At 33.8% G+C, this 11,480-nt stretch overlaps 2 protein-coding genes across 2 annotated transcripts; one reads left to right on the forward strand and one right to left on the reverse strand.

Moving 5' to 3' along the window:
- Positions 1–3,156: 3,156 nt before the first annotated feature.
- On the reverse strand, positions 3,157–3,639 carry LOC130824804 (uncharacterized). Its single transcript, XM_057689820.1, has one exon. The coding sequence runs from the start codon at positions 3,637–3,639 to the stop codon at positions 3,157–3,159; it is 483 nt and encodes a 160-aa protein (XP_057545803.1).
- Positions 3,640–7,137: 3,498 nt separating this feature from the next.
- On the forward strand, positions 7,138–10,608 carry LOC130825289 (uncharacterized). The gene is made up of 5 exons (XM_057690438.1): positions 7,138–8,355; positions 8,578–8,699; positions 8,829–9,520; positions 9,607–9,722; positions 9,976–10,608. Exons 1-5 carry the CDS (start codon positions 7,175–7,177, stop codon positions 10,295–10,297), a joined length of 2,433 nt encoding a protein of 810 aa, XP_057546421.1. The 5' UTR covers positions 7,138–7,174; the 3' UTR covers positions 10,298–10,608.
- The last annotated feature ends 872 nt before the right edge of the window (positions 10,609–11,480 follow it).

Raw genomic sequence — 11,480 nt, forward strand, 5'->3', positions numbered from 1 at the left:
GCAACTAATTATTAAAATATATTAAATCACGTAAAGTGTAACACGAGGGAAATGAAGCTCTTATATTTGTTGTGATCCAAGTATAAGGGTGATGAACAGGTTGCCCTGTTTGGTTAGTATAGCTGCCGACAAGTATTATTATTTCTGATACTTGATATGATGTTTGGTCTTCCTTCTATTTGTTGTGATCCAAGTAGAAGGGGTGTGCACACTAGGGTTCCCTGAGACTACTCTGCTGGCCTTGAATTATTTGGGGTGACGACCTCTTGTTGAAGTAGGTATAGGGGTAAAGCCTCGGCCTACTGGCGTTCTTGTTCCCTCAAATTTAAAATTGATTATGTGTTTGTCATTATTAATTATCAAATTAATAAATTGGTTTATGTGATAATATATACATTATTTTCTCAAACTGTTTTCTATTAAACTCAGCTATATGTTATTTTCTAAAATTATTTTCAATTTGATTATATTGTATTTTCTTAAATCAGTTTCAAACTTAATCGTCTTACGGGATGGAGTTGGAATTACTCAATTTTTCTGATTTTGGGAGTTTTTCCCTTGTTTTTCTTGCATTCTTATGTTACAGGTTATTGATTGCATGGGAATCGCGGAGTGAGGATCACTTAGAAATATAGCTTTTACTAGAGTCGTATTTCAGTTTTAATTTTTACCTTAGGTTGTTTAAATTTTATATGGACACAAATTACGTTTCAGTCTTTTCCTATGTTGTAAGATCCTTTGTTGGATTTAAAATTATTAAGTTATTTCTTAGTTGTTAAGCCTTACATTTATTTTATTAGAAATAGATGTGGCGGTAACACTCCCATGAGTAGGTTTTGGCTCATGTTTTTCATTAAAGGTGTTTTCAAAAGTTCGACCTATTCTGAGGGTGTTACAGGAGTATAGAAGAAGATTAACTTGTGTAAGTGATTTAGAGTGTGTAAGTGAATGTGTAAGAGTTGGAGTGTAGAAGAAGGCTTGTGTAAGGAAATGGTGATAGCTTGTGTAAGTGATGAACATCATCATGGGTTACCATAGAAAGGATTTTGGTTCATTAAAATTTTGTTCTAATATGTACAAGTGAATATACTTTAAAATAATGGGTAAATTTGATCATGAAAATATGTAGTTTATTTAAAATTTTGCTTAAACTGTACTTAATGTTAATAAAAATACGACTCATTTTTATGTATAAAATAATTATATCAAAATTATAAGGTTAAATAATAAGTAGTAATGTTAATTTAAGGAAGAAAGTTAAAAAGTAACGTTTTACAAAATCGTGAATATAATAATAAAAACTTACTTTTCGTACTATAAAATAATAAAATAATATTTTAGTGCTTATAAAAAGATTTTAAACAAAATACTATTTTAAAGTTTAATATTTGAAAGAAATTACAAAATCGGAAAAGATTTAGGAATTAAAGATGGTTTGAAATGGATAATCAAAGGATTAGAGATTTGATTTGAAAATTCAGAATAATTAATCGAAAGATTAATATTAAGAATTTTGAGTCTGTTACACCTATTATGCCAAGGTCATTGCTCTTCACATGATTCATGGTAGTGCATTAAAGCAATACCAAAGGGTTTGGGACTATGCCGCTGCAGTTAGGAAATACCTAGTAGGTTCATCTACTTTTGTTGTTGTGAGTGATATAGAAAGGCCCCCAGCTACATTCCAAAGAATGTACATCTGTTTGCAGCCTTGTAAGGAGGGGTTTATACAAGGTTGTATGCACATAATTGGAGTGGATGGTTACCACTTGAAGGGGTTTATACAAGGTTATAAACTCTATTCTTTTTTGGTATACAATAATCAATAACAATGTATTAATCCCACTTAAATAATGCAGGACAAATTCAATGACCACATGCAAGCCATTAAGATGTTGTCCGTTGATGTTTTCAAGTATTTGGACAACATCCCTGTTCAAAGGTGGAGTAGGCATGCCTTCAACCCCAAGAGCAAGTCAGCCATGCTGTTGAACAATTGTTGTGAGTCATTCAATTCGGTTTTGAGGGAGTGCAGAAACAAACCAATATTGAGCATGATGGAGTGGATAAGAAGATATGTCATGGCAAGGGCTTTTAACAAAAGGGAGGGATGTAGGAATTATCAAGGGTCAATCATGCCAGCTGCTTTGAAGGTGCTCAAAAGTGCCCAAGATATGGCCAAGAACTGCTTTGAGACAATTTCTGACATTGACTTGTTTGAGGTGGATCATGATGGAGATAGATGGGTGGTTGACTTGAAAAAGCATTCATGTGGTTGTTTCAGGTGGGATTTGACAGGAATCCCTTGTTGTCATGCATTCAAATGCATCATGGCATTCAGGGGCAATCCTGAAATGTATGTGCACAAGGCATACAGTAAGGAGATGTATGCCTTAGCGTATGCACCTATTTTCCAACCCATGCCTGGAATGAAGCAATGGGATTCTACAGACCATCCCAAACCTAACCCCCCTGGTATTAGAAAGCTCCCTGGCAGACCATCACAAAAAAAAAAGAATCAAAGAGAAGGGTGAAGGGGAAGTTGAACCAGAACCTCCAGTGCTGAGAAAGAGGAAGCCCAATGCATGCAGTAACTGTGGAGGTCTAGGCCACAATAAGAGCAAGTGCAAGAACCCACCTGCACCCCCTAAACCTCCAGCAAAAAGAGGAAGGCCAATGGGTGATGGTGTTCCAAAACAAGCAATACAGAAGAAAAGGGGAGAAACGAGCCAATGTCAAGAAGAGGTCAACACCAACTCTTCACAACCAGTAGACGCATCTCAAACATATCACACATGAATTTAATAGCTTTGATGTTAGTTTGTGAAAAATTATTAGTGTTTATTAGTTAGTCAATGACTTTAGTATCTCTGATGTAGCAAATGAACCTTATGTATGACTTCAGGATGTAGCTAATGAACCTTTTGTAGTTTCATGTTATGGATAATATGCATTATGAAATTTGGTTCAATACTTCAGCTGCACATTATAAAATGGAGGCAAAAACAAAAACAACTAAGAAATTTGGTTCAATAATTAAGGTGTACATTATGATATGGAGGCAAACACAAAAACGACCAATAAGTTTGGTTCAATAATTCAACTGTACATTTTGAAATTGAGGCAAACACAAAAACAACCAACCAAACAACCAAACTACTCCATAATCTTAAATAGAGTTCCTAAAAATAAAACAACCAAAAGAGCCAAATATTGAGATTTGCTGAAGTTTTTGGCCAGCTTCAACCTCCCAACATGCCAACCGTCAAATCCGTCACCAGTAACCTTTGCAGCAGCCTTCGCCTCCTCTAATTCGAACTCAGCAACAAGACATGATTTCTCATACTCCGACCTACTCAACCGACTCCTCAGCACATTCACTTCATTCCTCAGTTCCTTATTGGCCTCCACCAACACAATAATAGTTACCCTTTGCCACTCCACTTGATCGGCATCAATCCACCTGAAGAACGAGCAACCCCTTCTTCCACTTTCAATGTCATATAATTTACAAGCCATGAACCTACGCCCAAGATTTTTGGGGGTCCAAGACCTCATCATCGCAATTTTCATCCCACAGTAGCATCTAGTAGGTTGTGAGTTTTCAATGGCACGAGAAGAACCACTAGAAGAAGACATATTAAACCAAACAAAAACAACAGAGCACCATTGTAAACAGAACATCAAAGCATCAACTTTTCATAAAAAATGGAGAAAACTTCTACAACAACGCACATACCTACGCAATTTCAGATGAAAACCCTAGAAATTGAACTTCAAAAGCACAGAGAGAGAGAAAGAGAAGAGGTGAAGTGATTTGAAATGGGAGTTGAGGGTGTAAATGGAGTATTTATTGAGGTTGAAATGAAAGGAGCGTGGATTAAGAACAATTTGCAATCACGCGCACGTATTTGGAGGTCAACAGGCATAGTCAACGCCGGAAATTACACAAAAGCCACCGGAAATTGAATTAAGGTGTCTATTTTAAAAAAAAGTCTCTTAAAAGGTGTTTTTTTACAAAAAAATTTATAAAATGTGTTTCTTTACAAAAAAGGGGTTTTAAAAGGTGTTTCTTTGCAAATTTCCCTTATTTTTATTATCTAAAATTTACTAACCTGAAATTTAAAATGTTGAGAATCATTAAGGAAAATAATTTATAAAAAAAGATGTGTTTTAAAATATTTAAAGAAGAGAATAATCTTAAAAATGAAAATAATTTATAACTTGAAATTAATTTCAATCAAAAAACAACAGTTTAGTGGAAAGAGTGACCTCCAAATTTTTGTACAACATACTCATGCATTTTATCAAGCCTTCATGGATCCAAAAAAACTACTTATTGCAATGGCATATCCCAATTTCAATAAGTTATCTTTAAGAAACAAGTTTATTTTGGCTTTTGTACTATCATATTCGGTCGGTTAATGCAGGGGCGAATTCAATGGGGTGTCAACGATGTCAATTGACGTCACTTAAATTTCAGGAAAAATTATTCTATAAGAAAAATTTGCAAAGAAACACCTTATAAAACCAGTTTTTTGTAAAAAACACTTTTAAAATTTTTTTTTTGTAAAAAAAACACCTTTTAAGAGAATTTTTATTAAAAAAAAAACACCTTAAATCAGTTTTCAGTGACTTTTGTCAACTTTCAGGCGTTGACTATGCCATTTGAGCTCAAAAGTCAATGCCTGAAAGTTGACAAATGGCATAGTCAATGTCTGAAAGTTGACAAAAGTCACTGAAAACTGATTTAAGGTGTTTTTTTAATAAAAAGTCTCTTAAAAGGTGTTTTTTACAAAAAAATTTTAAAAGGTGTTTTTTTTACAAAATTGATTTTGTAAGGTGTTTCTTTGCAAATTATTCTATAATAGAACATGATAATTCAAAAGAAATGAAAACAGAAATGAAACAAATATTCTTCAAACACATATCAAAAATACAAACAAAAAAGCTACATTAGTTCTCTGACGATTAGACAGGAACCCTACCGATCCATTTCTATTGTTTCGAACAGTTGAGATTATTATGATATCCTCTTCACCGCCTTGAAACCCATCAACTAAGGGGCGGAACCAGAAATACAAATAAGTGATGTCGATAATTAAAAAAATACAATTAAAAATGATAAATAAATTGCATTCGACAACGATTAATTAAGATAATTGTTCAGACCGAGTTTTCATATGTAAAAATGACATATAATATAATCATTGAATAAATTTTAAACTGTAAATACAATCATTAATCAAAATTCCTAATTAGCTAAACAAATAAAAAACTCTAATTTTTTAAAGGCCTAAAATACCTAAGAAGAGAATTAAATCCTAATTTACCTAAATAGATAAAAAAAATAAAAAGCCCTAATTTATCAATTTTTTAAAAACCCAAATTTACCTTAAAAACTAAGCAGAGAAGATGAATTGGGGACAAGGGAAGAGGAAAAAAGAACTAAAGAAGAGAAGTAGATGCTTGATGAGCAGTGAAAAGAACTACAGCTTTACCAAATTTTTTGAGTAGATGATTGGGGACAAGGGAATGGAAAAAAATTATCTATGCCCCGAAAAATAGAAATCTTTAAAGAGAATTTTTATTAAAAAAAACACCTTAAATCAGTTTTCGGTGACTTTTGTCAACTTTCAGGCGTTGACTATGCCATTTGAGCTCAAAAGTCAACGCTTGAAAGTTGACAAATGGCATAGTCAACGCCTGAAAGTTGACAAAATTCACCGGAAACTAATTAAAGGTTTTTTTTTTTTAATAAAAAGTCTCTTAAAAGGTGTTTTTTTACAAAACAAATTTTAAAATGTGTTTTTTTTTTACAAAAAATGGTTTTATAAGGTGTTTCTTTGCAAATTATTCTCTATTATAGATTAAATGGAATCTTGCATTTTTGTCCTTAATTTCTTATTAAAATTAAGTGTACAATCTACTAGCTTTTTTGTTTGACATAAATGGTTTTTATTGTGATTTGGGTGTTTAATTTAGCCTTTTTAAGGTAAGTCATCACTTTAGCTATAATTAATTATTTTAAAGTCATCACATACAACTGTAAAACCAGTACTTATTAACTGTAGGTAATTAATTTAACAATGTAAGTCATCATTGTAAGGTGATAAGTCATCACTTTAAGGTTATAAGTAATCATAAAGGTCATCACATAGAACCCTAAAATGAATACTATAAGTAGTAGATAATTAATTTAACAGTGCAAGTCATCACTTTGGAGTGGTAACTCATCACTTTAAAGTTATAAGTAGTCACTTTAAGGTGATCGATCACATGCAACTTTAAATTGAGAACTTATAAGCAGTAGGTAATTAATTTAACAATGTAAGTCATTATTTTAAAATGATAAATCATTACTTTAGGACTATAAGTAATCACTTTAAGATCATTACATATAATCTTAAAATGAGTACTTATGAGTAGAAGACAATCAATTTAACAATGCAAGTTCTCACTTTAAAATGTTAAGTCATCACTTTAAGGCTATACGTAATCATTTTAAGGTCATCGCATACAACCTAAAAATGAGTACTTATAAGTCGTAGGTAATTAATTTAACAATGTAAGTGTAACATCCCGGCCTTTTGGACCGCTGGTGACTACTCATGGAGACTGTAGACTAGCCCCAGAAACCAACACAAGTCTTTTCAGCGCACTTTGGCCTCACTCGTGCGCACCCGGAAGAACTTCCCAGGAGGTCACCCATCCTAAGATTGATCTCCACCAAGCACGCTTAACTGTGGAGTTCTTAGCAAATAGGCTCCCTAGAAAAGAAGATGCACCTTGTTGATATGAGTAGTCTATCAATCGTTTTTCAAGCTAAATTTAGGGTATTACAGTAAGTCATAAGATGATAAGTGATCACTTTAAGGATATAAATTATCACTTTAAGAACATTAGTGATAGAATTTAATTTTATTTGATATTATAAGTCATCACTTTTAAGTTATAAGTTATCATTTTAAGGGTATAAGTGATCAATTTAAAAATATAAGTGATTCCTTTAAAATTATCACTAACAACTTTAAAATGATTACTTATAATAGTATAAGTAATCACTCTATTAAAAAATGAGAGAAGAAAAAAAATGGTATAAAATATTGGCTGAGGTGGATGCAATTCCATAATTTACAACATTGGCTTGGGGGCTTCTAATGCTCATTATCAAATGAATTTATGTGATGCCGATGCGCTCAGAATGCCTTGCTTGTCATCCAGGGATGTTTCATGTCTTCTTAAACCAAACATGCGATTTGTGTGCGCAGCGCCTCATATAGAATCGACTTCTGGTATGGAGAATGAATTGGATTCTCTGCAAGGGGGTTCTCGTGGAGATATCTTACCAAGCTCTGCCGCTTACTCCAATACGTCATCTTTTTTAGATGAACATTTGGTAGGATCGCAGGAAAGATTTGCTGGCTCTCTTGGTTGGTCAGCAGGGTTCTCCATTGAGAACACAGACGAACAAAACAGCCAACAAGCACAAGTGCTCAAATACTCTAATGACGAGTCCTACAAACAAATGAGTGGCAAGAAAATAGGCGTTGTTGGTGAACAGAATATACTAAGCCCTCTGGAAACTTCTACTGGCCGTGCTAAAAAGAGAAGGAAGATTTCTGATGATTTTGAGTCTATCAAATATCTGCATTTGGAAGGTAGAAGAATCTATCAGGAAGCAGAAAAAAAGCTTTTTTCTTTACACGATAGTTTAATCAGACCTATTATGAATGAGCAGATAGAGAAGGAACGTTTTTCACAGCCTGTCAGTAAATCTAATACCGGTGCCAATCCTAGAATGCCTTACATTCAAAATAAGCAATTACTTGAACCAGAGGTAGTCCTTCAGCAAGCTGGTGAATCTAAGGTGCAGATGCAAGTGGCACCTGGTCTAAGTGACAAAAGGGGAAGCTCCCAGCAATTACATGTTGGAAGAGGCCAAAGCACACACAATCAAGATGCTGTGAGTAGCGTTCTGGAAGTGATGAATGGGGATTACATGAAACTACTTGATTTGGATGATGAAGTTGCTGAAGAACAATTCCGAATGGTGATGGAAAGGCCTCTGTCTCCAATCCTTCCCGAGTTTGGTATTCTGGAGTTTAGTCAAAAGGTTCAAGCGCAGACTGTATCTGAAAATATTGAAGCTGTGTATCAACGTGGTTTTTCAGTACAAAATAAAAACCAACTGTACTTTGTTTTGTTTTCTGATATGGAGGATATTGGCAGTGTAACAAGGATATTTTGTGCTACTAGAACCTGCGTAGATCAATGCTGCCTGTTTTTTCAAACAAATTGGGCAGTTCAAGATATACTAGGGGTCTTACTATTGGAGAACGAACTGACTCCCAGGTAATTTTTTTTGTTGAGGATGAACAAATAAAATGAAACCTCTTAATACTTAAAAGCCTTTGATTTAGTTACCGTGCTGCTGCCTTCATATTTGAAAAAGAAGGTTTATGCAAAAAGCGTGATTCAAGAAATTGTTTTCTCCATTTTTTTCTATTTCATCTTGTTCCTAACGGTGTCCTTAGCTAACTTTTTTTTACTTTATTATTTTTTTTGCATTTTCAGGGAAAAAGCCTGTGTTTTATTTTCTCTTCTGCTACTTAATTTTTCCGCTATATCATCGAACAAGTCTGTGACCTTCCAAGTCCAAGAGCAAATGGTTACTTTGTCTGCACAGATGCACGCAGGTATGATACTGTGTCATCATCCTCGAAATACAGTCTCCTTTTATATTGTTATCATGATGTACCAGTTTTCTTTTCTGCACCTTCACTTTGCTTTTGTTGCTCACTATTTGATGAACATATATAATGCAGTGTTAAACTCTGATACCAGAGAAATGCTTAGAAAAATCTGTAACCTTCATGATGTACTTGCATTGGGTGAAGAATTTGTACTGAACAGAAAAGTTTTATCCGATGTTGACGTGAGCGGCGAACTGCTTGTTGATTGTGGCTCAAGTATTGGGATTGTACATCAAGGGGAGAATACTGTTTTGTGGCCTAAGATAGCTCCAACTGATCTGGTTGTTACTGGGAGCAGCATATTGGCTTCTATCTATAAAGCAGTTGGTCATCTTGGCTCTTTATGTGAATTTTCACTCAAGTTGCTGCACATGGGCAGAGCTGATTATTCTTTGGCGTTGTCAATTCTTCATAATTTTGCTTGCTTATGTGGTGAAGATTATTTTACCAACAGCAATTATTCTTCGGTTATGAAAGTTGTTAAATCTGTGGTGGCGTTCATGGAGGCTTCTTTGTCCAAGGGTCCCATTAAAGATCTCCAAGCAGGGGATATTACTTGGCATCATTTCACAACTTGTGTCAGATGCCCATTCAAAGAAGGCTCTGTTACTCTTGATGCTGTTTCTTCAGAGCTGTTGGACGAGCTACGAAGACATCTTGTCCCTCAAATTCCAGGTGCAACGGCTCATTCATTGAACAGCAAAGCTGTTTCTTGCCTTCTAAGTGATGTCCTGTCTTCTTTGGAACTCATTGCATCAATTATGGTATTGTTCTCTGTCAGCCATTAGTAATTCCTTGTTCTTTTTCCAAACCTATCAGGCTAGTGTCTAATTAATTTTTAAATTTGCAGTGCTGGGACTGGGTATGCGAGAACATTGTACAAAAGCTATTTCACATGTTGGAATTAAGTTGTCAGAATGAAGTCTTTTCTACTGCCCTTGTGGTGCTTCTCGGTTATATCGGGAGGTGAGGTTTTCTTTGGCTATAATTTCTGGCTGATTTCACATTCACCTTTTCAGGATATATATCAATATGTGCAGGACCTCTCATTGGTCAACCCCACTCCCCCCGAAATAATTTTTATAGATGTAATTGGAACACTGTAAAAATATGTTGAAATTATTATGCCCGCCTTACTGGAATTTGTAACACTTAGCTGTTCAAAGGAAGATGATACTTTTCCTTCGCTTCTGACCTCGTTGACACATTATTGTTTCAGACTGGGAGTTGAAGCACGTGGCTATAATGACGCTGGAGTTGAGGGTATAAGACACCATTTGTTAGGTCTTTTATGTCAGGCTACCACATCGAAGTGTGATTCAGCTGTACCAATGGCCATCCTTTATGGAGTGACTGGGCTTTGTCCGAAAGGTCATGAGATTTTTCAGAAGGTTTATGATGTAATTCATTCATCCAAAGATTGGCATTCTGCATCATCTCCATCTGATGATATTGTAAGCAAATTTCTTTCATCTCTTAGCAGCAAACAAGCAACCTCCTTGGCTAGTCTATTGAGTTTTGATTCAGGACTAGCTGCATAGTTCATGTTGCCTACATGTTGTAAGTAGGGCGATTTTGCATTTTTACTGGTAGTTTTATCTTTTACGTGTAATCTACGGTATAAGTTATAGAATGAGATCTCTTGATTTTGTAACTGATCGAGTTTTATTTTGACTAGATGTTAGGTTCTAGCTTGAGCAAATAGGCTCCCGAAAGAATTGACATAAAGATGTCAGATCAAGATTTTTAACATTGTATGGTTTTTCGAACATGCTCCTTGTTTTTGTTCCGAGGGATGCTTGGTATAATGCTATACAATGAAAAAGAGTAAATATGAGAACTTCTGATTCCATTGTTAGTTTTATTACTCTTAACGGTCTGTTTGGTTATTGATATTAAATATTAGGAATGACTTGCTACTTGTTTTATTTACTTTTTGGTTACTATTTATTAATCACTTTTAAATTGTGTCTTATTATTGATAAAGTTAAAATATAGTTAAGTGAAATCTTATTTAATTCGTCTCAACATAAAGATTACTGTTATCAATTTTTTATAATTTTTCATTTTTCACAATTAGAAATATTAAGGATTAAAATATTACCTTAATAAGTACAAATAAGGTAGACAAGACAAGTAGGTTGAATAGGAGAGTGTAAGTAATCTGAATTAACAGTGTGGAGAATACATGATATATTAGCCCAACTATTTTAGAATTTCTTGCATAGTAGGTATATTTTCTTTCACTTATATTTTCTCCGTTTTTAAATACTTGCAACATTTTGGTTATGAGCACTATTTATTATTCAAGTTTATTATATATATTACGGTTAATGTGTAAGTAAAAATATAGTCTAGTGGATTCTTGTTTGAATCGTCTAATCGCATACTTTCATAATAATTTTTTATAATTTTTAGATGTGTATAATTCAATATATAAATGAATAAAATAATATTTTAGATTGCGTAAAAAGTGAAATATAGCAAATATAATATAAAAGAAGTATTTTAAAAGGTTCATTTTATATTTGATTCAATTACAATTACGATAGTTTAAAAATAAAAATTTCAAAGAGAATTAAATTTTGCGTCACTGATGGTGACTACTATTTTTCTTGGTGCGACCTATGTTTGATTTTTATTTACACTCCCGACCTAAATAACAAAAAAAGTAAAAGCTTCAAAACAATTAAAAATTAATTCTTAAAAAATGAGGGAGCATCA

This window comes from Amaranthus tricolor, chromosome 10, assembly GCF_026212465.1.
Source record: "Amaranthus tricolor cultivar Red isolate AtriRed21 chromosome 10, ASM2621246v1, whole genome shotgun sequence".
Taxonomy (NCBI): Eukaryota; Viridiplantae; Streptophyta; class Magnoliopsida; order Caryophyllales; family Amaranthaceae; genus Amaranthus; species Amaranthus tricolor.